The following is a 26,462-nucleotide window of genomic DNA, read 5'->3' on the forward strand; positions in this document are numbered from 1 at the left end:
GGAGGGGAGTGGGGTCTAGTGGTTAGAGCAGGGGGGCTGGGAGCCAGGACTCCTTGGTTCTGTCGCAGCTCTGGGTGTCTAGAGCTCAGCAGTGGGCAGGAGGCAAATGCCCGTGGATGCAGCTGCACCTCCCCCCAGGCCTGGCTGTTGTGGGGGGCCATGGTGGTGACCCCAGGTAGTCCAGGCTGAGAGCCCAAGGGGGCGGAGATGGGGCAATAAGAAAGCAGACCCATGTATCATCCTCTCCCCGCCCAACATCCTGTCCCCTGAAGCCCCTGCCCAATCAGACACGCGGTGCCCTGGCAACAGTCACCGCAAGCAGAATAGCAACCACTGTGATGGGACAAACACAGATGGGTGGGTGGCGTGTTGGGGTTTGGTGGTTTCCTGTGCTGGGGTGTCGCGTGGTGTGTGTGTGTGTGTGTGTGTGTGTGTGGGTGACCAGAGGCCCATGAGTCACACAGCCCCCAGCAGCCCCACCCTCTCCTGGGTGTATTCATGCACCCTGCTCCCATGCACCTGCCTCCCCATCTGTGCACCCCACTCCCCAATGCACTCAGCAACCCAGCTGTGCATCCCCCCCGCCATGCACCCGGCTCCCCCAGCTGTACACCCCCCAATGCACCCAGCCCCCCCAGCTGTGCACCCCACTCCCCAATGCACTCGCCAACCCAGCTGTGCATCCCCCCCGCCATGCACCCGGCTCCCCCAGCTGTACACCCCCCCAATGCACCCAGCCCCCCAGCTGTGCACCCCACTCCCCAATGCACTCGGCAACCCAGCTGTGCATCCCCCCCCGCCATGCACCCAGCTCCCCCAGCAGTGCACCCCACTCCCCAATGCACCCAGCCGCCCAGCTGTGCACTTGTTTTCCTATGCCCCACGCCTCCTACCCGTGCACCTGTCCCCTCCATGCGTGCCCCCTGCTTCCCAATGCACCCGCCCCCCCAGCTATGCACATGCACCAATGCATCCAGCGCCCCAGCTGTGCACGTGCCCCAATGCTCCCAGTCCCAGCCCTCCGCCCACTTCCCAGGCACAGCACACGACACCCATCCCGACTCCCGCCACAAAACGGAAGAGAGGAACCGCGCATGCGTGGGGCGCCCGCTGGAAGACGGGGGCAGCCGAAAGGGGCGGGGTTTGCGCATTGGGCGGGGCCTCGGTGGAGGGTGGGGGAAGGAAGGAGGGAGCTGTTGGGACAACGCATGCGCAATGTCGGCCCGGCCCTGCTCAGAGTGGTGATTCAGGAGCCTGGGGGAGGGAGCGACGCCAGGCTCCGCCCCCTGAACTAGCCCCGCCCCCTGGCCTGGCCCAGCCCGCTGGTGAGAGCCCATCACCCCCGTAGGGCAGGGTATGGGGCCTTGGCGTGACCTGACAGGGCCTTCGTGTGAGCTGCCGGGACCTTGGCATGATGGGGCCTTGGCATGACCTGTCGTGGCCTTGGCATGACGGGGCCTTGGCGTGAGCTGCCGGGGTCTTGGCGTGACTGGGCCTTGACATGACCTGACAGGGCCTTGGCGTGACTGGGCCTTGGTGTGAGCTGCCGGGGCCTTGGCGTGACTGGGCCTTGACATGACCTGACAGGGCCTTGGCGTGACTGGGCCTTGGTGTGAGCTGCCGTGGCCTTGGCATGACGGGGCCTTGGCGTGAGCTGCCGGGGTCTTGGCGTGACTGGGCCTTGACATGACCTGACAGGGCCTTGGTGTGACTGGGTCTTGGTGTGAGCTGCCGGGGCCTTGGCGTGACTGGGCCTTGGTGTGAGCTGCCAGGACCTTGGCATGATGGGGCCTTGACGTGACCTGATGCGGCCTTGGCGTGACGGGGCCTTGGCATGACCTGACGTGGCTTTGGTGTGACAGGGCCTTGGCGTGACCTGACAGGGCCTTTGTGTGAGCTGCCGGGGCCTTGGCATGATGGGGCTTTGGTGTGACCTGACGGGACCTTGGCGTGACTAGACCTTGGTGTGAGCTGCTGGGGCCTTGGCATGATGTGGCCTTGGCATGACCTGACATGGCCTTGGCGTGACTGCGCCTTGGTGTGACCTGATGGGACCTTGGCGTGACTAGACCTTGGTGTGAGCTGCCGGGGCCTTGGCATGATGGGGCCTTGGCATGACCTGACATGGCCTTGGCATGACGGGGTCTTGGCATGACCTGACTAGACCTTGGTGTGAGCTGCCAGGGCCTTGGCGTGAGCTGCGGGGGCCTTGATGTGACAGGACCTTAGTGTGATGGGGTCTTGGTGTGACTGGACGGGGCCTTGGTATAATGACATGACCTGCCGGGTTTGTGGTGTGACAGGTTTTTGGAGTGATGTGGCCTTGGTGTGACCTGTCAGGACCGTGGTGTAGTGGGCCCATGGCGTGGCTTGATGGGCCTTCGCATGACTGGGCCTTGGCTTGCCATGGCCTGCTGTAGCTGGGGCATGGTGGGAGCTTCTGGGGCCATGGTGAGATGAGACAGTGTCTTGGTGTGACCTGATGTGTCTTTGGGGTAATTGGGCATTGGCGTGACCTGATGGTGTGTTGGCATGACAGGAGGGGGCAGACACGGGACAGAGTCTTAGCGCAACCTGAGGGTGCCCAGGTGAAATGAGACAACCCCGAGAAGCAATGGCACCCCCCTGTGGTTGTGACAGAGCAGCCATCCCATCGGGACACAGAGCTGCTGTGGGAGGGGGCAGTGTCACGTGTCCTCCCTCACCCTGTAGCCCCTCGGCTCCTCCCCCACATCCTTGTATCCCCCACCCCAGCAGGACCCCACCCCAACCTGCCATCCCTGGTACAGGCACCTGGGGGCCCCGTGGCTCAGAAATAAATACCTCCGTGTTAACCCAGCCATCGCACCCCCTCTAACCACTAGGCCCCACTCCCCTCCCAGAGCCAGGATAGAACCCAGGAGTCCTGGCTCCCAGTCCCCCGCCCCTCTCCTGCAGTGTAGACATTCTGCATGGCTGGGGGCGGGAGGGATGGAGGTGTGTTTGTGATTGGGGTGGGGTGGGGAGGGGAGAAAGGGGATGGGTATGGGGTGGGGTGGAGTGGGGGGAAAGGGAGGTGTGGGGTTGGTGGGGGGAATAAAGGGGATTTTCCAGCATGGCTCTCCTGTTCCCCCTAATCTGACACCTCCCCCTTTTCTCCCCCCCCCCCCCACAGGGCTCCGTCCTCTCCCCCCATTGGCTGAGGTATTTCTGCTTCCTGGAGACAGTTGCTAACAACTCGAGTGGGGCCGGTGTGGGGGGCGGTGATGCTGGCAGGCGAGGAGAGGCCAGGCATGATCCTTGCACCTCCCTGTGCCTGGCAGGGGCTGGGCTCCCCCCGAGCCCACTGACCATCGCCCCCGGACTGGCTGCCGGAGAGTGAGGTAAATCCCTGCACCCAGGGGTGGGGGGTACTGGGGCTAGGAAGGAAATCAGATCCCGGATCTCCCCCCCACCCTGAACCTTCCCCCCAAACTCTCCCAGGAGCCTCCAAACCTTCTTCCCAACTCACCACTGACCCCTGAACTTTCCCCCTAAACTCTCCCCTGAGCCCCCCGAACCTTCCCCCCAAACTCACCTCGGCCCCCCGAACCTTCCCCCAACTCACCACCGATCCTGGAACCTTTCCCCCAAACTCTCCCCTGAGCCCCCAAACCTTCCCCTCAAACTCACCTCGACCCCCCGAACCTTCCTCTGACCCTTCCCCCCCAAATTCACCTCTGACCCCTGAATCTTTTCTCCACTCCCCCCGATTCTCTGAACCTTCCCCAAACTCACCCTGATCACCTGAACCTGCCCCCAGCCACAGAACAAACCACCTGATCCTTTGCTCCCAAATAACCCCCCTCCAAACTCCACAGCTCCTTGAACCGTCCCCCTACCAATCCCACTCCACCCTCCAACTCCTTAAACCCTCCTAGCCCCTATGCACCAGCCCCACACCTTCCCCAGCCCCTCCAAAGCATGAGGTGGGAGACGGGGGCGGTGTTAGCGTCGGCTTGCGATGCCCCACCCCAGAATCAGCCACATGCCTGACAGCACGAGGGCTGCCCCAGATGCCCCAGTGCTGGGCTGGGCACCCCTGGCGTGCCCCCAGTGTCCAGCCGCGCCCCCTGCACCCCGTCTCTCTCTGGACCGTGGCAGCCGAGGTCCAGTTAAAAGCCCTCTCTCTCTCTCTCTCTCTCTCTCTCTCTCTTTCTTGGCCACCTGTCGGCAAGGAGGAGGAGAAGATGCCGCTGCACCGAGCCGCCTCAAGTATCCACTCGGAGGGCAGCGACCTGGACCTGGAGGGCATTGGTAATGGCTCTGCCCCAGGGCATTGTGGGAAGGCTACGGGTTGGCGTCTCCTGGCTGCCACCAGACAGAATGGGAGCTACCCCACTGCCTCCGGCGTGGACCTGCCACCGGTGCCCTCCGTGTGGCCCTGCCCCTGTGCTCTGCCCCTCCAGTGACTCCACACGGCCCCGCCTCCATGCTCTACCCCCTGGTACCCACCACATGGCTTCCCCACCACCACGCACGCTGCATGGTCCCACCCTCTGTGCTCTGCCTCCCTGATGCCCCCCTGTGCAGCCCCGTCCCCTGCTCTCTGGCTCCAGTGCCCCCCAGCATGGTCCCGCCCCTTTATCTAGCCCCCCCTGGGTGCCCCCCCTCACAGCCTGTTGTCCCAGTGCCACATGGGGCTCCCTACTCGTGACCCCACCACTCTGGTGCCCTCTCCCCGCCCCACATCTCTGTCCGATCCCTGCCCCATGCCCTCGGTCCCAGAGGCTGGCGGTAACAATATCCCGGCCCTCCCAGCGCTATCAGCCCAGCCAGGGTGAGGGGTTTCCCCCCACACTGGGGGACGTGTCCTTCCCTGCCAGGCCACCCTGGGGAAGAGCCATCTCAGCAGCCAGAGGCTGTGGGGAAGGTATCTGGGAGGGGGGCAGCAGGGCTGGTGGCCAGAGGACCGATCCTGCCTCTGGGGATGGGGGCAGCACCCCACTTAGCCAGCTTGCTGAACTTAACAGACTTTGGATCGACCCCAGGGGCTGAGATTAGAACCTGGTCCTGCCCCCATTGCAAACAGGGTTGACTCCGGATTGGCCCTGGGGGCGGTGGGGGGGCTGAGATCAGAACCTGGTCCTGCCCTCTGCCTTTATCCCCTCCGATCCCCTGATATCCCACCCTCAACTCTGTGCCAGCCCGGAGCATTGTCCCATGGCTGGGATGACGCTAACGCTTCACCCCAAGATGTGGGACCTTGGAATGAGGAAGTGGGACCTTGGTATGATAAGGGGTCTTGGCGTGATGGGATGGGGTATTGACGTGATAGGGTGAGGCCATGGCAGACCTTGGCATGACATGATGGGGCCTTGGCGTGATGTCACGGGGCCTTGGTATGACAAGACAGAGAATCTTGGCTTCAGATCACAAAGGCCTCAGACTCGTCTGCTGCCTTCTCTAACGATTCCCTTCCCCCCTTTTCTGAACCCCCCACCCCACATCTCACCCCCACAGCTGAGAGCGAGCTGGCCAAGCTGCAGCGTCAGTTCCGGCTGCTAGAGGGTGACCGCCATGCCTACACCCTGCAGTCCCAGGAGACCATCCGCAGGCAGCTGTAGGTACCCCCTTGTGGTCCCTGGGGCCCAGGTCACCGAGCTGGGGCAGGAGACCTGGGAATTACCTCTGAGATCAGGGTCACTGGGCTGGGGGGTGGGGCCTGGGCGGGGTCACCAGTCTAGAGGGAGGGGCCCAGGAAAGATCCCAGGGGTCGGGGTCACCGGGCTGGGGGGCAGGTTCAACACACAAACCTATACAATGCAACTGACACCCGCCCACACACACCGTACCACAGACTGACACTCTCCCCTCTGCACACTGATGCGTTATTGATGTAACACTCAGCCCCCTAACAACCCACGTGGGCCTAGCAACACCCTCCCCCAACACACACACACACACACACACTAGGCTAGGTCACTGCCCCCCCCCCCATGCTCACACTCACTCGGACGAGATCACACACATGAGCCCCACACGGGATCACACAGACGCATACAGTCAGACAAGCTCACACCAGATCACCCTTGCACACTTGAACACCCCCACTCTCACATTAGATCAAACCATAGCTCACACACACACCAGGTGACCCAGATTCACCTGCCCACAAGATCCCACTTTAGATCCCACTCGCACATGACACTGAGCAGATACCAGATCACACTAGATCCTGCCCACACATGCCCGATCACACACAGATCTCTCTGACACCCACCAGATCTCACACACACACACAATCACACACACTAGCTCGCGCACCCTCCCACAAGTTCTCTCCATCCCCTTCCCCCGATGCTCCACACCCTCCAGTAGATCCAGCCCCCGCTGCCCCCGGCGTGCTGGGCCCCAGCACACCCCGCCTACCCTCCACCCTGCACCATGGGGCCCCACCGCTGCCACCATCCCGCCCCAGTGCCGCCTGCCACCCGGTGCCTCTCCCTGCCGCCCATCTCCGCTGGCCACCCTGGTGTCTCCGGCAGGGCCGACCTGCAGCGGCTGGAGAAGGAGCGGGAGGGGCTGCTGCGGGAGCTGCGGGCGGCGGAGGGCCGGGCCAACAGGCAGCGGGAGCAGGAGCAGGCCGGCAACCTACGCGCCCTGCTGCGGCACCAGGACCAGGTGGAGGAGCAGGCGGTCGCAGAGAGGAGGACGGTGGCCCAGCTAGACCAGGAGGTACCACTGGACTGGGAGGGTGGTGTAGTGGTTAGAGCAGAGGGGCTGGGAGCCAGGACTCCTGGGTTCTCTTCCTGCCCCTGGAAAAGGAGTGGGGTCTAATGGTTAGAGCAGAGGGGCTGGGAGCCAGGACACCTGGGTTCTCTCCTGGCTCGGGGATGGGAGTGGGGCTGCGGCAATCAGACTGTGTCCCTGGCAGGGCTCCCCTCTTCTCCTGTTCCCCGCTGAGTGAACAGGATGGGGTGGGCGTGGAGGAGAGGCTTGGTGTGGCTCTTCCTCTCTCCCACAATGCTATGCGGGGAATTACCCACAAGGCCTTGAATGATTTCAGAAAGGGGAACTACACATACGTGAGGAGGCTAGTGAAAGAGAAATTAAACGGTACAGCAGCAGAAGTGAAATCCCTGCAAGCGGCGGGGCAACTTTCTAAAGACACCATAACAGAGGCTCAGCTGAAATGTATCCCCCACATTAAAAAACACAGTAAGAGAACCAGAAAAGAGCCACCGTGGTTAAACAACAAAGTAAAAGAAGCAGTGAGAGGCAAAAAGGCGTCCTTTAAAAAGTGGAAGATAAATCCTAATGAGGAAAACAGAAAAGAGCATAAACTCTGGCAAATGACGTGTAAAAATATAATTAGAAAGACCGAAAAAGAAGTTGAAGCCAAAGACTTCAAAAGTAATAGCAGAAGTTTTTTTTTAAAATACATCAGAAGCAGGAAGCCTGCTAAACAACCAGAGGGGCCACTGGACAGTTGAGATGCTAAAGGAGCACTCCAAGAAATAAGGCCATTTCAGAGAAACCAAATGAATTCTTTGCATCGGTCTTCACTGTTGAGGATGTGAGGGAGATCCCCAAACCTGAGCCGTTCTTTTTGGGTGACAGATCTGAGGAACTCTCCCAAATGGAGGTGTCATTAGAGGAGGTTTGGGAACAAATTGATAAACTAAACCGTAATAAGTCTCCAGGACCTGATGGTCTTCACCCAGGAGTTCGGAAGGAACTCAGATGTGACATTGCAGCACTACTAACTGTCATCTGTAACCTACCATTGAAATCAGCTTCTGTACCAACTGACCGGAGGACAGCTAATGTAACGCCAGTTTTTAAAAAGGGCTCCAGAGGTGACCCTGGCAACTACAGGCCAGTAAGCCAGGGCTGCCCAGAGGGGGCGGCAAGTGGGGCAATTTGCCCCAGGCCCTACAGGGACCCCCACAAGAATATAGTATTCTATAGTATTGCAACGTTTTTTTTATGGAAGAGGCCCCCAAAATTGCTTTGCCCCCGGCCCCCTGAATCCTCTGGGCGGCCCTGCAGTAAGCCTCACTTCAGGACCAGGCACATTGGTTGAAACTATCGTAAAGAACAAAATTGTCAGACACACAGTTGAACATAATTTGTCGGGAAATAGGCAGCATGGTTTTAGTAAAGGGAAATCATGCCTCACCGATCTACTAGAATTCTTTGAGGGGGTCAACAAGCACGTGGACAAGGGGGATCCAGTGGATATAGTGTTCTTAGATTTTTCAGAAAACCTTTGACAAGGGCCCTCACCAAAGCAAAATAAGCTATTCTGGGATAAGAAGGACGGTTCTCTCACAGATTGGTAACTGGTTCAAAGATAGGAAACAAAGGGTAGGAATTTTTCAGTTTTCAGAACGGAGAGAGGTAAATAGTAGTGTTCCCCAGGGGTCTGTACTGGGCCCAGTCCTATTCAACATATTCATAAATGTCTGGAAAAAGGGGTAAACAGTGAGGCGGCAACATTTGCAGATAATACAGAACTACGCAAGATAGTTAATTTCCCAAGCAGACTGCAAAGAGCTACAAAAAAATCTCACAAAACTGGGCAACAAAATGGCAGGTGAAATTCAGTGTTGATAAATGCAAAGTAAGGCACATTGGAAAGCATCATCCCAAGTATACATATAGAATGATGGGGTCTAAATCCGCTGTTCCTACTCCAGAGAGATCTTGGAGTCATTGTGGCGAGTTCTCTGAAATCATCCACGCAATGTGCAGCGGGAGTCAAAAAAGCAAACCGAAGGTTAGGAATCATCAAGAACGGGATAGATAATAAGACAGAAAATATCATATTGCCTCTATATAAATCCATGGTATATGCACTGAATACTGCATGCAGACGTGGTCGCCCCATCTCAAAAAAGATATATTGGAATTGGAAAAGGTTCAGAAAAAGGCAACAAAAATGGTGAGGGGTCTGGAACGGCTGCCGTATGAGGAGAGATTCATAAGACTGGGACTTTTCAGCTTGGAAAAGAGGCGACTAAGGGGGGATACGATAGAGGTCTATAAAATCATGAGTGGTGTAGAGAAAGTAAATCAGGACGTGTTATTTACTCCTCCTCATAACACAAGAACAGGGGGCCACCCAATGAAATGAATAGGCAGCAGGTTTAAAACAAACACAAGAAAGTATTTTTTCGTGCAACGCACTGTCAACCTGTGGAACTCCTTGCCAGAGGGTGTTCTGAAGGCCAATACTATAACGTCAAAAGGGAGCTAGATAGATTCATGGAGGACAGGGCCATTAATGGCTATTAGCCAGGATGGGCAGGGATGGTGTCCCTACCTCTGTTTGCCAGAAGCTGGGAATGGGCAACAGGGGATGGATCACTCAATGATAATCTGTCTGTTCATTCCCTTTGGGGCACCTGCCATTGGCCACTGTCAGAGGACAGGATACTGGGCTTGATGGACCTTTGGTCGGACCCAGTATGGCCGTTCTTATGATGCTACAGTGCATCCCAGCATGCTCTGGGACAGAGCCTGGGGGATCAGGCCAAGATGTCCCCCTTCCTCTGGCTGGTGGTTGGCTTTGGTGCCTCCCTTCCTCTGTCCATCCCAAAGGGCACTGCTGGGCATCACCCAAAAGCTCTTGGGGGTGCTACAGGGCACCCCAGGCAGTGAGGCCGTGGGGCTTGGGCTGTGGTTCCTAACGGTGTGTCCCCCCCCGGGCAGATCCGGAGCTGGGAGAAGCGGCTGGTGGGGCTGGCGAAGCAGGCGGGCAATGCAGGAGTCAGCCAGCGGCACAAGGCCCAGGGCCAGAGGAGGGTGCGCACCCTGGAGAACCAGCTGGACAAGGTGAGGGGGGGCAGGGCTGTCACTGCCAGAGGGGGCGCTAGTGGTTAGAGCAGGGGAGGGGGGGCTGGGTTTTCTATCCCCGGCTCTGGGAGGATAGTGGAGGATAGGGGTTAGAGCAGAGGAGCCGGGAGCCAGGACGCCTGGGTTCTCTCCCGGCTCGGGGAGGGGAATGGGGTGTAGTTGCCGGCCCCGGGGAGTGAGGCTGTGTTCCACGTTGGGGGGCTCCACCAGGCGTCTGGGCCCTCAGGGCGGCTAATGCCAGCACTCCTGCTTCTCCTCAGGCATCAGCCCGGTTCAACTCCCAGCTGGCGCTGAATGCCGGCCTGCGCGAGGAGCTGGAGACCCTGCGCATCGAACGTGGGCGCTTCGAACACCTCTACCGCAGGCTGGAGAGGGTGAGAGCTCTGCCAGGGGAGCAGGGGGCTGGGAACCAGGACGCCTGGGTTCTCTCCCTGGCTTGGGGGTGGGGAGTGGGGTCTAACGGTTAGAGCCGGTGGTGGTGGCTGTTAACCCCGTCTTTCCCTTCATGGGTCAAGCCGCACGTACCCCCTGCACCCAGCCTGTCACATGGTGACCAGGGACCCATCAGGCCCCACAGAGCCCAACATGGGAAACTGAGGCACCAATGGGCACCACTGGGAAGTGCACACAGGGTTTGGCCCCACCCACCAGTTGGGCTCTGATTGGTGTCTGATAGGAGCCCTCCCCCCGGTGATGTGCATAAAATGAAGGGTTGCGGTTGGCTGATGCTGGCCCCAGTGGGAAGCGGGCATGGAATGGAGGGATCTAATTGGCCATTAAAGGTCTTGTTAAGAAATTGGTGTGGGATGGAGAGGTCTGATTGGCCAGTAAAGGTCCTGCTGTGACACGGGGCCAGAACGGAAGGATCTGATTGGCTGGCAGAAGCCCATGACCTTCTCCCCTTGATTCCCAGGAGCTGCAGGAGACGCGGAAAGCCATTGGAGCCGTGATCGACTCCTCCTCCTCGGCCTTTGATGCTAGGTAGGGCCCCCAGTGCTCCCTGCTGGTCCCCGGCACCTCCTGCTGGTCCCACTGCGCCCCCTGCTGGCCCCCAGCGCCTCCCGCTGGCCCCTGGCACCTCCTGCTGGCCCCATTGCGCCCCCTGCTGTCCCCCCAGTGCTCCCTGCTGGTCCCCGGCACCTCCTGCTGGCCCCATTGCGCCCCCTGCTGTGCCCCCAGTGCTCCCTGCTGGTCCCCGGCACCTCCTGCTGGTCCCACTGCACCCCCTGCTGGTCCCACTGCACCCCCTGCTGGTCCCCGGCACCTCCTGCTGGCCCCATTGCGCCCCCTGCTGGCCCCCAGCGCCTCCCGCTGGCCCCTGGCACCTCCTGCTGGACCCTGGTGCCCCCTGCTGGACCCACTGCGCCCCCTGCTGGCCCCTGGCACCTCCCACTGGCCTCCGGCACCTCCTGCTGGACACATGGTGCCAAGGAGACCCACAGCAACCCCTCCTGTCCCCAGGGTGCCCCTCTGCTGGCCCCTCAACCTTCCCCCCCGCACCCGCTGCCCCTGCACTCAGGATCGGCCACCCCATCCGCACACGTGTCACGAGCCTGTCTGATCTTGCCCCAGGGCACTGCCCCCTCCAGCAGAAGCCAAGGGCTAGTCGGGCTGTGGAAACTGAGCCCCCTGCACCCTCCCTGGGGGCCCGGGAAGGGCAGGGCTGGGGTCTTGGTATCTCCTACTGCATAGAGTGGGGGAGCCAGGATGCCTGGGTTCTTTCCTTGGCTCTGGGAGGGGAATGGGATCTGGTGGTTAGAGCAGGGGATTGGGGGTTGGGAGCCAGGATGCCTGGGTTCTGTCCCCTGCTTTGGGAGGGGAGTGGGGTCTAGTGGTTAGAGCAGGGGATTGGGGGCTGGGAGCCAGGACTCCTGGGTTCTCTCCCCTGCTCTGGGAGGGGAGTGGGGTCTAGTGGTTAGAGCAGGGGATTGGGGGGTTGGGAGCCAGGACTCCTGGGTTCTCTCCCCTGCTCTGGGAGGGGAATGGGGTCTAGTGGTTAGAGCAGGGGGGCAGGCTGGGAGCCCGGACTCCTGGGTTCTGTCCAGGGCTTTGCAGGCTGTCTGTGGGCAGGGCACCCACTTCTATTGCTCCCCTCCCCTCCTGCAGGGATGAGGCCCAGACCAAGCTGGGGCAGCTGAGGGAGAAGGCGGAGAAGGACTTGGCTCAGCATGGGGCCGAGATGAAGGAGCTGCAGCGGGTCCTGGACCACGACCGGCGCTTACGCCACTTCCTGGATGTCAAGGTGCAGGAGCGTTCGTTCACCCAGGAGGCGCTGGAGGCCAAGCGCAAGAGAGGTACTAGCCAGGATGCCTGGGTTCTCTCCTGACTCTGGGAGGAGAGTGGGGTCTAGTGGTTAGAACAGGGGGGGCTGGGAGCCAGGACTTCTGGGTTCCATCCCTGGCTATGGGAGGGGAGTGGGGTCTAGTGGGTTAGAGCGGGGAGGGGGATGGGAACCAGGACTCCTCGGTTCTCTCCCTGGCTCTGGGAGGGGAGTGGGGTCTAGTGGTTACAGTGGGGTGGGGCATGGGAACCAGGACTCCTGGGTTCTCTCCCTGGCTCGGGGAGGGAGTGAGGTCTAGTGGTTACAGCAGGGGGCTAGGAGCCAGGACTCCTGGGTTCGGTGGCTGAGGGGCTCTGACTGTGTCCGGTTTACTCCCCATTCAGAGCAAGAGGAGGCTGAGGGGAAGCGCCGGGACCCCAGGGAGGAGCTGCTGGAGTCCTATGAAGCTGCCTTCAAGCAGATCCAACAGCTGACCGGGGAGGACGACCTGGATGTGCTGGTGGAGAAATTCATAGCAGGTGACGGGCAGGGGGCGCTGGCTCAGATCCGCCCCAGGCGGGGGGCTCTCTCTGCAGTCCGAGGGCTGGGGTCTGCTGGGGGAGCCGGCTCTGGTGGAGGGGGAGGGGTCTGTTGAGGAGGGACTGTCGGGGGGGGGGATGTCTCTCTGGTCCGGGGTGGAGTGTCTATGGGGTTTCTCCGGTCAGGGGTAAAGGGGGGGCTCTTTTTGGTCAGGGGCTCTGACACCCTCCTCCCGCTCCCAGTTGAGGACCAGAATTTCGCCCAGTTCAACTACGTCAACGAGCAGAACAACGAACTGGAGCGACTAGGGGAGCGGATCGCCCAGGTGAGGGGGGCCAGCCCCCCACGATGGCCCTGCCCCCCGCAGTCTGCCGTGCCCCCAATGCCCTCCAGGGCACTGCCCCCCGCAGACAGCCCTGCCCGCCACTGTCCTCCATCATAGACCCTGTCCCCCATTGCCCACCCACAGAAAGCCCTGCATCCTCCCAACTCCTCCCCAGGGCCCTCTGCACCATAGACTGTCCTGCCCCCAACTCCCCACATGGTGGCACTGCCCCCCCATAGACAGCCCTTCCCCCTCTTTCCCCCATGGCTCTGCCCCCCCGGGGCCCTGTCCCCCATAGACAGCCCTGCTCTCTTCCAGGGCCACGCCAAATCCCCCCCCCGAGGGCCATATCCGGCTCTGCCTGCCCACCCCCCTCCCATGCCCTCCCTGTACCCTTCTGCTGCCTCCCAGGTGCGCCGGGAGATCCAGGCGGCGCGGGCCCAGGACGAGCAGGAGCAGCAGGAGCAGCGGGCGCAGACCCGGGCACTGGAGATGCAGCAGGAGGCTGTCGTGCAGGAGACCCAGCAGCTGCTGAGCAAAGAGAAGGTGGCCAGGAAAGCCCTGGAACAGCTCAAAGAGGGTACGGAGCTGGGGTGTGGGGGGAGTTTGGGGGTCCCAGGACCTGCATCGCCTCTGCAAGCCGGTGGTAGAACCCAGGAGTCCCGAATCCCAGCTCCCTGCTCTAACCACTAGACCCAAATCCCCTCCCAGGGCTGGGGAGAGAATCCAGGAGCCCTGACTCCCAGCCCCCCTGCTCCCCTAACCACTAGACCTCACTCCCCTCCCAGAGACAGGGATAGAACCTGGCGTCCTGGCTCCCAGCCCCACCCCCGCTCTAACCCACCAGCTCCCCTCCCCAAGCTAAGGCTAGAACCCAGGCGTCCGGGCTGTCTGTCCCCGCAGGGATCAGGTCGCTATTCAGGAAGCTGGACTGTAAGTGCTCAGCGCTGGACGAGGCGCTGGGGGGCTCGGCCGTGGTGCGGGATGGGAACATCCCCGTGTTCCTGGGTCTCCTGGAGCAGCGAGCCCACGAGCTGTTGGCCATGCGCGCCTACCTGGCCTCCAAGGTACAGGCAGCTGGGGGGGGGCATTCTGCACCGGGGGGGGGGTGCTGGGGGATGGGACATTGTGGATGGGGTGACGCTGGGGCGGGATCTGTACTGGCAACAGTGGTGGGGGATGGGACGGTGGCAGCTGAGGGGGAGCCGGGGAGGGGGGCGTTGGGGGATGGGATGGGGAAACCAGGGGCGGGGGATCTGTGCCAGGGGAAGGATTGAGGGGGTGGGATGGGGCAGGTCTGTGTCAAGTGGGAGGAATTGAGGGGGGTCGGTGCTGGGGGGATGCATCCTGAGGGGGGGGGAGCAGGGAGTGGGATGGGGTGGCGGGGGATGGGATGAGGTGGGGGGGATGTTTGCTGGGGCAGAGATCAGGGGGATGGGATGGGGAATGTGGGGGGGCAGGACGTGACCTTTTCCCCCTCCCCCCAGAACTACGATCTGCCCTACGACCCCGAAGAGACGGCTCGACTGCTCCTGGGGCAGATAGCGGGATACGCCCCCACGGCGTACCCCCTGCGGCCCCCCACTGCCGGGTAAGCCCTGTGCCCCCAACCCCCTACAGCCATGGTATCGGGGGGGGGGCTTCCACCCACAGCACATATGGTCTAGAAAGACCTGACCCAGGAGAGGGATGGGGTAGAGCTGGGGGGCTGGGAGCCAGGACTCCTGGGTTCTCTCCCTGGCTCTGGGAGGGGAGTGGGGTGTAGTGGTGAGAGCAGGGTGGGGGGCTGGGAGCCAGGACTCCTGGGATCTCTCCTGGCTCTGGGAGGGGAGTGGGGTGTAGTGGTGAGAGCAGGGTGGGCGGCTGGGAGCCAGGACTCCTGGGTTCTCTCCTGGCTCTGGGAGGGGAGTGGGGTGTAGTGGTGAGAGCAGGGTGGGCGGCTGGGAGCCAGGACTCCTGGGTTCTATCTCCCACAGAAGGCAGTGGGGTTCACACATACTTAGCCCCCTCATTCTCTTTCTCTTCTCCCCAGGGAGGAATATGAAGCTGGCAGTGAGGAAGAGGAACGACCCCTCACCCACAGTGAACTGAGAGACCGCATCCTCCAGGAGGTGAGTGGGGCCTAGTGGTTAGAGCAGGGGGGCTGGGTTCCCTCCCCAGTTCTTCCTGAAACAAGCTATCTCGTTTGCCTCCCCACAGGTGCTGAGCAAGGAGGAGACACCGTCCCCCAAGAAGACCCAGTGCACCGAGCCGGGGGGGCTGCGGGTGGCTGGGGGCGCCCGGCGCCCCATGGAGGCCTGAGGCCGGGGCTGGGGTTGGAGCTGGGTCTCCTGTGGCAAATAGCAGCCCGGTCAGACTCCTGTAGTGTGTGCTGCTTCTCTCCCCCACCCCACGGTCCCCTCTTTCTCCACCTTCCCCCCCATCCCTGTCCCCATCGGCCCTGTCCTGGGGCTGGATTCCACCTCTGCCCCCTCCAGCTGAACACACCCCGCCACCATCGTCCCCTCTGCCTTCCCGGGCTGCCTGTTGCCCTAGATCTCGGGGAGCATGGGGGGAACCCCCAATACTGACACCCCCCCACCAGATCAAGCTGCCCCCCTTCCCATCTGCTGAAGTGGCCAGTTCCTTTGGCCCAACAGCAGGGGGTGGGTGTCGGGCGAGGTGAGACCCTTCCCCCCCACCCAAACCCACACCTCCACTCTGGGAATCTTGTCTAATCTTCAGGTCTCTCCCATCAATCAATCATGGATGGAAGCTCGTTAATTTCACACTCGGAAATTGACGTGCTCCAGATGCGCAATTCCCCCCCACGCCCTCCGCACACCATGTCCCCCTCATACAACAGCCAGATGGTCCCCAGGGAGCATGCCCAGATGTAGAGCGAGGATGCCCCCTCCCGGTGAGATGGAAATTTTTCCTCCACCCCCGCCCCGAACCGGGAGAGGGCAGACCCCCAACCCCAAAGTGGAGGGTGCTGCATGGGAGCCAGCGGTGGGATTGTATCAGTGGAGGGATGGAATCCCTAATAAACTCCACAAGGTTGTATTGTGTGAAACGGTGCTGCCCCCTGCTGGGCGTTTGTGTGAGCTCCCCACGCCCTGGGATGCAGCCCTTCTGGGGTGGGGCACGGGGGCTGCTTATCCCGGGACCCCTCACCTGGCGCTGGGAGGCATCCCCTCTCGGGTGGGAGCAGGGGCTGGTTATCCCGGGACCCCTCGGCCGGTGCTGGGGTGCGGCACCTCTGGGGTGGGGTGCAGGGGCTGGTTATCCCGGGACCCCTCGGCCAGTGCTCGGGTGCAGCCCCTCTGGGGTGGGGTCCGGGGGCTGGTTATCCGGGGACCCCTCGCCCGGTGCTGGGATGCGGCCCCTCTTGGGTGGGGTGCAGGGGCTGGGTATCCAGGGACCCCTCGGCCGGTGCTGAGGTGCGGCCCCTCTGGGGTGGAGCGCGGGGGCTGGGTACACGGGGACCCCTGGCTTGTTCCCTAGCACTGCACTGGGGCCAGCGCTGACGGCCAGAGCAGAGCGCCCCCTATTGAGCCCCTGCCCCGCTCCCTGCCCCCCAGAATCTCGTCCCTGCTGTGACCAGTGGGGGCCAAGTGGGCTGAGGGCAGGGGCCGGCGGCGAGCTGCTGAAAGGGGTTGGCTGCTTCTTGCAGTGCCGGCTCTGCCACAGGAGGCAGCTCTGCCCCAGTAGTGGGGCAGGTCCTGACAAGAGGGGAAAGGCCCCATGTCCACAGGGGAGAGGCCCCCAACCCCATTCCCCGTCCCCCCCCTTCCAGGAGGGAGCTTTGACCCGGGCTGGGGGGTGAATGAACCTTCTGTTCCCTGCTGCCACCAAGGAAAGGGGAAGTGGAACCAGCGGCTGCCTTGTGGAGGGAGCGTGGGGGGTGGGGCGGATTGGCCGGGGGGGGAGGGTGGGAATTTTATTTGGTGGGGGCTCCTCCTGGCTTGCAGAGCTAAAAGGCAGCGCAGAGCGCTCTGTCGGCTCCCAGGCTCCTGCTCTAACCCACTCCCCTCCCAGGGGTGGGGAGAGAACCCAGAAGTCCTGGCTCCCAGCCCCCTCTGATATAACCACTAGGCCCCACTCCCCTCCCAGAGCCAGGGAGAGAACCCAGGAGTCCTGGCTCCCAGCCCTCTCTGCTCTAACCACTAGGCCCCACTCCCCTCACAGAGCCGGGGAGAGAACCTAGGAGTCCTGGCTCCCAGCCCCGCTGTGCTCTAACCACTAGGCCCCACTCCCTCCCCAGAGCTAGGGAGAGAACCCAGGAGTCCTGGCTCCCAGCCCCCCCCCCCCGCTCTAACCACTAGACCCTGCTCCCCTCTGCCACACTGGCAGGGAGAGGGGCCGATAGGGGTCAGGAGGGGTGTTATCAAACTGTGGGTCACGACCCCGTTGTAATGGGGTCGGCAGGGCTGGTGTCAGGTGCTGTAATTTCTGTTGTGAGAAGCGGGTCGGGGGGCGATGACGTTTGAGAGCCCTTGTGCCAGATGATGGAAGTTGGGGGCGGCACCAGGGTTGTCTGGGCAACCAAATATTGAGATCCTGGAGGGGCGGGGCCTCCTGTGGGACAGCCCCGTCTTGGGGGAGGGGCGCTGCTGTCCCCCTGCCCCGCCCGCTGGTGACACAAGCTGGGCCAGATGTGCAATGCAGCGGTGTGCACCGGGAGCCCCTCCCCCAGCCCCACTCCCGTCACCATGGAAACCAAAAACAGTCCCCCCAAACACAGCCACAGCCCGTGGGGCACTGCTGGGAGGAAGCTCGCAGCGCAGGAGTCCTCGGCTGGGGCACCCGGTGCAGAAGTGATGTGACAGTTACCGCAATCACAGGAAACACCTTTGTTCTCTGAGCAACACCCGTAACAACCCTCCCGCGGCGTCCGGCCCTGCTCTGCACCCTCCCCGGCTCACTTCCTTTTCCCCTCTCTGCCCCAGATCCACCCCAGGGGCCCATCCACCCGGTGTCCTGCCCCTCGGATCCGCCCCCGGGGCCCATCCACCCCAGCGTCCTGCCCCTCGGATCCACCCCAGGGGCCCATCCACCCCGGTGTCCTGCCCCTCGGATCCACCCCAGGGGCCCATCCACCCCGGCGTCCTGCCCCTCGGATCCACCCCAGGGGCCCATCCACCCCGGTGTCCTACCCCTCGGATCCACCCCAGGGGCCCATCCACCCCGGCGTCCTGCCCCTCGGATCCACCCCAGGGGCCCATCCACCCCGGTGTCCTGCTCCTGGGATCCACCCCAGGGGCCCATCCACCCCGGTGTCCTGCCCCTCGGATCCACCCCAGGGGCCCATCCACCTCGGCGTCCTGCCCCTCGGATCCACCCCAGGGGCCCATCCACCTCGGCGTCCTGCCCCTCGGATCCACCCCAGGGGCCCATCCACCCGGTGTCCTGCCCCTCGGATCCACCCCAGGGGCCCATCCACCCCGGTGTCCTGCTCCTGGGATCCACCCCGGGAGCCCATCCACCCCAGTGTCCTGCCCCTCGGATCCACCCCCGGGACCCATCCACCCCAGTGTCCTGCCCCTCGGATCCACCCCAGGGGCCCATCCACCCGGCGTCCTGCCCCTGGGATCCGCCCCCGGGGCCCATCCACCCGGTGTCCTGCCCGTCGGATCCGCCCCCGGGGCCCATCCACCCCAGCGTCCTGCCCCTCGGATCCACCCCAGGGGCCCATCCACCCCGGCGTCCTGCCCCTCGGATCCACCCCTGGGGCCCATCCACTCCTGTATCCTGCCTCTCAGATCTGCCCCAAGGGCTCATCCATCCTGGTATCCTGCCCCTCAGATCCCCGCTCCCCTCCCAGGGCCAGTCCACCCTGGTATCCTGCCCCTGGGTGTGGAGCTCTGGGGGCTGTGTGCATGGGGGGTGGGAGCTCTGGGGGATTGGGGGCTGTGTGCATGGGGGGGTGGGAGCTCTGGGGCATGAGGAGGCTGTGTGCATGGGGGTGGGAGCTCTGGTGCATGGGGGAGCTCTGGGGGATGGAGGGGGCTGTGTGCATGGGCGGATGGAAGCTTTGGGGGTTGCAGGAGCTGTGTGCATGGGGGGTGGGAGCTCTGGGGGTTGCAGGAGCTGTGTGCATGGGGGGTGGGAGCTCTGGGGGTTGGGGAGCTGTGTGCATGGTGGGGTGGGAGCTCTGGGGCAAGAGGAGGCTGAGTTCATGGGGGTGGGAGCTATGGTGCATGGGGGGGGTGGGAGCTCTGGGGGATGGGGGGCTCTGCGCATGGGGGGGTGGGAGCTCTGGGGGATGGGGGGGCTGTGTGCATGGGAGGATGGAAGCTTTGGGGGTTGCAGGAGCTGTGTGCATGGGGGGGTGGGAGCTCTGGGGGTTGCAGGAGCTGTGTGCATGGGGGGATGGGAGCTCTGGGGGTTGGGGGGCTGTGTGCATGGCGCTGGGGAGCTCTAGGGTGTCTGCCGGGGCGAGGGGAAGTGGGGGTACATGGGGGGGAGTCGGGGGACACGGGCAGGGGGTTATGTCCCTAGTCCCTGCCCTGGAGTCCCGTCTCTGCCTGTAGGGCGGGAAGGGGAGGGGCGGGGACACACACGCTGCCCCACCCTCCCCCGGGTTGGCACGTGGACGCCGCTATCCCGGCTGGGCGGGGTGTCTGACCCCCCCGCCTTTTCCGCCCTGAGCGGAGAGACCCCCCCTGCCGCGCCCAGCCGCGCGCTTCCAAATCTCTGCAGCTAGCGCGCAGCGGAGCAACCAGCGCCCCAGATCCACTCCAGCCCCCCAGCCGCCTCTCCGGGCCCCCAGCGCCACCCCCCAGCCGCCTCTCCGGGCCCCCCAGCCAGGTAAATACCCTGCTCCATGCGCCCCCCGCTTCCTGCGCAGCACCCTAGAGCGCAATGGAAACGTGTCTGGGGGACCCCCAGCTCTGCGAGCGGCGTGGGGGGGTCAGACTCTGTGTGGGGCTTGGATCGGAACCGAGGGGTTATTTTTTGGGGGGGGAGCGGAACTTTTTGGGGGACCCAGCACAATGTGGGGGTTGGGGGTATCACCGTTTTGGGGGTGTGTGTGGGGAGGATGAGGGGTGTGTGGCTTGGGAGGATTTCTGGGGGGGTTAGTGGGGGGTGAGTGGAGCATGTGGGGGGGCTGCAGCCTGTGGGGTGACTCGGTGCTCTGGTGGATTGGAGGGGTCCATTGTGATTTGGGGCTGGGGGGCAGCCCCTCTAGGGGCTGTGGGGGGATTGGTCCCTCTGGGGGGTTGCCATGCCCCTGTGGATGGCAGGATATTTTGGACAGCTCAAGGTCCAGCCACACCCTGGCTGCACTGAGATCTGGGGGGGACTGTCAAATCCGGGGTGCAGCATTTGTGGGGCCACCCCTGTGTCCCCACCCAAAAACCCCACCACAGGACACTTCCCCCATGCCTCTTAACATATCCCCCCCATAGGAATTTTGGCCCATCACTGGGGTAAATATTTGGCCGGGGGGGGTTACCCCACAAAAAGGAGGGAGCTGTAAAATCTCAGCCCCCTAGAAGAGGGGATTGTGGGGGGGATGACTGTGACCCCATATAATTTATCCCCTGACCTCTCAGCCCCTTGAGTGACATGGGGGGGTCACGGCTGGGGGAAGGAGTTTACCAGGCAGTGTCCGTCTGTCTGTCCCACTGGCGGGTGAGCCCTGCAGGGGGTGGCGGGCTGGTGGGGCGTGTCCGTCTGTCCCGCTGCCCCCTACAGGGAGGGCTCAGAACTGCCCCTGGTGGGGTGGGAGGGAGGTCACACAACATGGCAATGCAGGAGCCCCTCCTGGCGGGTTCTGCGGGCTAGGGAGGGAGAAGTGTGGGCTAGTGGTTAGAATGGGTGGGGCCCTGGCATCAGCAGGGTTGTCTGGGCCGTGGGTTCTGCCAGCGAAAGCCGAGACCTGCCCAGGGAGGCGTGAATCGAAGTGTTGGCGAAGGGGAGGGGTGGGGGGGCTTTCGTCCAGGCTGGTGGCACTATGGGGATCTGCTGCCTGGTGCCCGCAGACCTCACTCAGAGGGCTCGGGGTGGTGAGCCCCGTTTCACTGCTGGGGAAATAGAGGCACAGAGCCGGGTAGTGGCTTGCCCCAGGTAGCCCAGCAAAGCAGTAGCAGAGCCGAGGAATGGACCTAGGAGTCCTGGCTCCCAGCCCCCGCTCTAACCACTAGACCCCACTGCCTGCACAGAGGCAGGACAGAACCCAGGCATCCTGCTGCGCTCGCTGGCCTGCTGGGGAAGCCCAGCCTTGTTTCAGGCCTGTGCCCAAGGCCCTGAAATGCCGAAGTGAGGTGGAAAATAACATGCTGGGGTTGGGTTTTCTCTAGGCCTTATAAGGGCAGTGGCTTGCAGGCTGCCCCCCCCCCCAACCCCACTGCCCTTCCTCCCCCTCCCTTTGCCCCTCCTCTCTGGCCCCCAGCCCAGCACTACCCGAGAGACCAAGGGAGCCGCTCTGAGACAGGCAAGCACTGGTCTAGTGGGTTGGCTGCGGGGGCTGGGAGCCAGGACTCCTGGGTTCCATGGTCAGGGAGGAGCAGGGCTCCCGGCCCAGTTTCTCAGTTTCTTCCCAGGAAAAAGCAGGATCCAGTGTCTGGCCCCCAGCGTCATGGGCAGGGCCGGGGCGGGGCGAGTTTCCAGCCACCCCTCCCGCCTGACAGGCACCGACATAGCGGATCTGTGCGAGGGAGGGATCGAGAGGAAGTGACATGGCTCCTACTGGAGCCATTAACCGCCTTCACCATCACCCTCACCCCGGCTGTCAGTGTCCAATTAACTTGATTGAGTGATTGGTTCTCCCAGCCCCTCCGCTCCTCAGAGGTGGGGAAACTGAGGCAGGCAGCGGGGCAGGAGTGGTGCAAAGGGTGCAGTGTGTCGGGGGTAGAACCCAGGAGTCCTGGCTCCCAGCGCTCCCCCCCCCTGCCCCCACCCCCACTCTAACCACTAGACCCTCCTCCCCTACCATCAGGCTGGGCCCACTGCTCCGCTGTGGGGGGACCCCAGGACTGGGGTATGGGAACAGGTCTCCCTCCCAGCCTCCTGCTCTCACTCCTCCCTGCCCCCCCCTTCATAAACCATGTGTGGCCCTTTAACCCCCCCCAGTTCAATCTGAAGGTTCCTGGCCTGCCCCAGGGGCTGAAACCCTTTCACCCCCACATCCAAGCGAGCAGGGGGAGTGGGGCAGGGGGGCAGTGGGTGGAAGCTGGGTGGGGAGGGAGCAGGGGCAGCTTTGGGTGGCAATGGGGAGCAGCGGGACATATTGGGGAGCAGCCGTCTGACCACTTGGTTTGGGGGAGGGACCTATGTGTATCTTTCCCCCCCCACCCCCTCCCCCCCCCCCCCCCGCTCCATGACAGGATATTTCGGGGCCTGGCTGAGCAGTTCCAGCTGTTAGAGTTGACGGGAGGGGGCCCTGGCTCCCAGGATCCAGACAGGGCCGAAGGGGGAGGTGCTGGCCCTCAGGACACTGGGTGGGGCCGCAGGGGGGGGCCTTGGATCTCAGGACCCGGGCGGGGCCGGAGGGGGGGGCGCCCTGGCTCCCAGGACCCGGGCGGGGCCGGAGGGGGGGGCGCCCTGGCTCCCAGGACCTGGGCGGGGCCGGAGGGGGGACAGTCGCTCCCAGGACCTGGGCGGGGCCGGAGGGGGGGACGGTGGCTCCCAGGACCCGGGCGGGGCCGGAGGGGGGGCGCCCTGGCTCTCAGGACCCGGGCGGGGCCGGAGGGGGGGTCCCCTGGCTCTCAGGACCCTGGCGGGGCCGGAGGGGGAGTAGGTAGGTGCTGGCTCTCAGGACACTGGGTGGGGCCAGAGGGAGGGACACTGGCTCCCAAGATGGTGTGGGGGGAGGGGGGAGTGCTGGCTCCCAGGACCCAGGGCAGGGCTGGAGGGGAGGGGCGGTGGCTCCCATGACATGGGTGGGGCCAGGGGGGGCGGCACTGGCTCCCAGGACCGGTCGGGGGAATCTTTCCCTCTGTGAATTTGCCCTATACCCGGCAGTGCCCCCGGCACAGCTTAGACCCATCCCCCTCTCTGCCATGCAGCCTCAGGGGGCCCCCATCATGCTCCCATCTTTCTGTCCCAGCCCAGAGCCCTCCGTCACTCCTTCCCTCTCTTCCTCCATCTCCCTTTCTCCTCCCCACCCAATTCATGCTCCAGAGATGCACACTCCCACCGCCCCGTGCTCTCACCACTAGCCCCCACTCCCCTCTCAGAGCCAGGGAGAGAACCCAGGAGTCCTGATTCCCACCCCCTCCCGCTGTAACCACTAGAGCCCACTCCCCTCTCAGAGCCAGGGAGAGAACCCAGGAGTCCTGGCTCCCAGCCTCCTCCCCCCCCCCCCCGCTCTAACCACTGCCCCCCATTCCCTCTCAGAGCAGGGGAGAGAACCCAGGAGTCCTGGCTCCCAGACCCCTTTCCCCAAGTTTTTCAGCCTGGCGCTACCCACAGGGCACTGGGGTCAGGAACCCCACGGTCAGCTCGGCTGGGCCCTGCCGGTGAGTGGGGATGGGGTGTCTGCCTCGGACCAGAGGCACTGGAACAGCCGCCTTAGAGAGAGTGTGTGTCTGTCCGTCCGTCCCAGCTGCCCCCTGCTGGAGTGGATGGAGATTGCCCGGCTCTGTGCACATGCCAGATTCCTGTCCCGCGCCCTGACTCTCCTCCTCCCCAGGTGACCCCACCATGCCGATCCAGCGCGTCAAGTCCGTGGGCAACACGCAGGCTCTGACCTCGCAGCTGGGCATCGTCCGCCTGCTGGAGGCGCTTTTCGCCTGCGTCACCTTCAGCCTGGTGGTGCACCAGGGGGGCTGGGTTGGCCGTAACGGTGACTGGTGCATGTTCTGCTGGTGCTTCTGCTTTGCCATGACGCTGCTGGTGCTGCTGGTGGAGTTCGTCGGGCTCCAGCACCGCATACCCGTCTCCTGGAAGAACTTCCCCATCACCTTCGCCATGTACGCCACCCTCATGTGCCTCTCGGCCTCCATCATCTACCCGGTCACCCACATCCAGCACAATGCCGCCTATGGCAAAACCAAGGACTACCGCATCGCTGCCACCGTCTTCTCCTGCCTCACCTGCCTGGCCTACTCGGTGGAGGTGACCATGACCCGGGCCAGGCCAGGCGAGGTGACGGGCTACATGGCCTCCGTGCCCGGGCTGCTGAAGGTGGTAGAGACCTTCGTGGCCTGCATCATCTTTGTCTTCATCAGCGACCCGGTCTCCTACGACAACCACGAGGGGCTGAAGTGGTGCCTGGCTGTCTACTGCATCTGCTTCATCCTCTCGCTGGTGGTCATCGTGCTGTGCATCGGGGAGTGCACCGGCTGGCTGCCCTGTGCCTTCAATAAGTTCCTCAGTGGCTACACGCTGCTGGCCGTGCTCATGTACGCCACGGCCACCGTCATCTGGCCCATCTACAAATTCGACAAGAAGCAGGGTGGCCAGCCGCGCCGGCCCTCCTACTGCAGCGACAGAAGCTTCTGCGACTGGGATAAGTTGGTGGCCATCGCCGTGCTGACGGCCATCAACCTGCTGGTCTACCTGGCCGACCTGGTGTACTCTGCCCGGCTCATCTTCATCCAGGCCTAGCCGCGCCGGGGCTGCTGGGCCGGCTGGGGGTAAGGGCTGGGCTCCCACCGGGTTCTCCGGATCTCATCTGTCTGTCTTGTTCTCTCATTCATTTCTCTTCTTTTCTTTCCTTCTTCTTGCATCCTTTTTCTCTCTCATTTCTTGTCTTTCTTTCTTTCTTTTTCTATTTCATTTACTGTCTTTATCTTTCATTCATTCTTTTCCTTTATCCCTCTCTTTGTCTTTCTTATTTATTCTTTGCTCTCTTGCTTTCCTCTCATTCATTCATTTATTCGTTTCCTTTTTTTCCTGTCGTGTATTTATTCATTTATTTTCTTTCTCTCTCTTTCGGTCGTTCTCATTTATTCCTCCTTTTCTTGGAGCTCTCTCTCACTTTCTTTTCTTTCACTTGGTCTTTTGTTCTTTTACTCTCGTTTTCTTGCTTTCATTCTTTTTCCTTCTTCCCACCCCCCCTCCTCCCCAGCACTCCCCGTCCAGGCGTACCCACTCCCTTGTAATAACAATGTTATTCTTTTTGCCTTAGCCCGGCCCTTTAAGAACCCCTTTGACGGTGGCTGGGGGTGGGAGTGGGGGAGGAATCATGGCTGACCATGGGCCATTCTGTGCCTTTTCTCCAGCGGGAGCTGCGGCGGATGAAAAATTAGTGGCCTGGTGGGCAGGGCCCAGTGACACTGGGGCCTTTTAACCCAACACCTCCAATCCCAGAAGAAGTGGGGGGAGGAACGGGGGGGAGGGCAGGAAAGAGGTGACAACTCCCCTTTAATGGAAATATTTGTCTAGTGATTAAAAATGCTTGCCTGCCGGTGTCTTAAAGGTAATGGGTGCACTCTGCACCTTCCTAAGAAAAAGCCACTAGTGGTTAAACAGCACGCAGCCTTTAATGAAAATATTTGTCTGGAGGTCCAAAACCCTTGCCTGTTGGAGCCTTAAAGGTAAATCACAGAATCAGCCCTCTAGCTGGAAATTTAAAAGCAGCAAAAAAGCCAAAAAAAACCCCCACCCCAAACCCCATTTGCTTGGTTCTTGAATATTTATCCAGGGGGTTTAAATAGTCCTGGCGGCCATTATCTTAAAGGTGATGTCGCCAGACCTGTGCCTCACAGTGCTAGAATGTAGCTAGCTGCTTACATCTGTCCAGTCTCTCTTTTTGTATCATTCATCTGGTTTTTTTTTATACATCTATTTTTTACACTGGTATAAACGCAGACAAAAAGTATTATGGTCCTCGCTGCAAGTGTTGGTGTCACCATTGACGTAGCAAATTACAGGAGGTGGGTTAGATTTGTATAAATATATAGAGAGAAAACCAATAAATGACTGAAAGATACTTTCTGTGTTTTTCGTGTCTCCTATTTAGAGCTTAGGGCAGGAAGATGAACAAGGGAAAATGGCTCAGGGAGGGCAGAGAATGGGGCCTGGGGCCTTTCCCCTCTAGGGGGCGCTGGCTCCCATCCGGCCCCAGGGCAGGGACTGGCTGGCTCAGGGGGGTGGGGCATGGGGCCTGTCCCCTCTAGGGGGCGCCAGCTCCCATCTGGCCCCAGGGCAGGGACTGGCTGGCTCAGGGGGGTGGGGAATGGGGCATGGGGCCTGTCCCCTCTAGGGGGCGCCAGCTCCCATCTGGCCCCAGAGCAGGGTCTGGCTGGCTCAGGGGGGCAGGGAATGGGGCATGGGGCCTTTCCCCTCCAGGGAGCGCTGGCTTTGATCCCACCCAAGAGTTGGGGGGCAGGCTGGCTGGTGGGGTGAACATGGAGGAGGAGCCATGTGGGGCAACCCCCGGCCGTGAAAGGCTTGTTTCTCTGCAGAGGCTGCGGCTGAGGCTGGGCGTGGAGAAGGGACGGGTCCGGCCCAGTGGAAATTCCAGCTCAGAGCTCCTCTGAACGCAGCTGTTGTTGCGTAGGGATGGGCCGGGGAAAGACCCAGAGAGAGGATATGTCACCATCTCCCGCGCTGGCAACTCGTCACCACCCTGGGACGGCC

General features: G+C 62.3%; 2 protein-coding genes across 3 annotated transcripts; both read left to right on the plus strand.

The window, feature by feature from the left end:
- Window positions 1–1,188: 1,188 nt before the first annotated feature.
- On the plus strand, window positions 1,189–16,002 carry ODAD1 (outer dynein arm docking complex subunit 1). Its single transcript, XM_044988580.1, has 16 exons — window positions 1,189–1,325; window positions 3,155–3,362; window positions 4,197–4,275; window positions 5,482–5,581; window positions 6,507–6,696; window positions 9,679–9,801; window positions 10,083–10,196; window positions 10,736–10,803; window positions 11,929–12,116; window positions 12,487–12,621; window positions 12,865–12,947; window positions 13,359–13,527; window positions 13,851–14,014; window positions 14,435–14,538; window positions 14,980–15,058; window positions 15,147–16,002. Exons 3-16 carry the CDS (start codon window positions 4,209–4,211, stop codon window positions 15,246–15,248), a joined length of 1,686 nt encoding a protein of 561 aa, XP_044844515.1. The 5' UTR covers window positions 1,189–1,325; window positions 3,155–3,362; window positions 4,197–4,208; the 3' UTR covers window positions 15,249–16,002.
- Window positions 16,003–19,550: 3,548 nt separating this feature from the next.
- MYADM (myeloid associated differentiation marker) lies at window positions 19,551–25,812 on the plus strand. Of its 2 annotated transcripts, none has more exons than XM_044988609.1 (2): window positions 19,551–19,701; window positions 23,565–25,812. In XM_044988609.1, the coding sequence occupies exon 2, from the start codon at window positions 23,580–23,582 to the stop codon at window positions 24,483–24,485; it is 906 nt and encodes a 301-aa protein (XP_044844544.1). In that variant the 5' UTR covers window positions 19,551–19,701; window positions 23,565–23,579; the 3' UTR covers window positions 24,486–25,812. The 2 variants fall into 2 exon arrangements, with proteins under 2 accessions (XP_044844544.1, XP_044844546.1); XM_044988611.1 differs by having other exon boundaries at window positions 19,593–19,739; window positions 23,569–25,812.
- Window positions 25,813–26,462: the final 650 nt, after the last annotated feature.

Source organism: Mauremys mutica, chromosome 15 (genome assembly GCF_020497125.1).
Source record: "Mauremys mutica isolate MM-2020 ecotype Southern chromosome 15, ASM2049712v1, whole genome shotgun sequence".
NCBI lineage: Eukaryota > Metazoa > Chordata > Testudines > Geoemydidae > Mauremys > Mauremys mutica.

Excerpts from the sequence above, each read along its gene's own strand:
- ODAD1 (XM_044988580.1), top strand. The coding sequence starts at position 4,209 with ATGCCGCTGCACCGAGCCGCCTCAAGTATCCACTCGGAGGGCAGCGAC. Across the intron at positions 4,276-5,481 it reads CCTGGACCTGGAGGGCATTG|CTGAGAGCGAGCTGGCCAAG; the intron begins GTAATGGCTCTG and ends TCACCCCCACAG. Across the intron at positions 12,117-12,486 it reads GGAGGCCAAGCGCAAGAGAG|AGCAAGAGGAGGCTGAGGGG; the intron begins GTACTAGCCAGG and ends CTCCCCATTCAG.
- MYADM (XM_044988609.1), top strand. The coding sequence starts at position 23,580 with ATGCCGATCCAGCGCGTCAAGTCCGTGGGCAACACGCAGGCTCTGACC.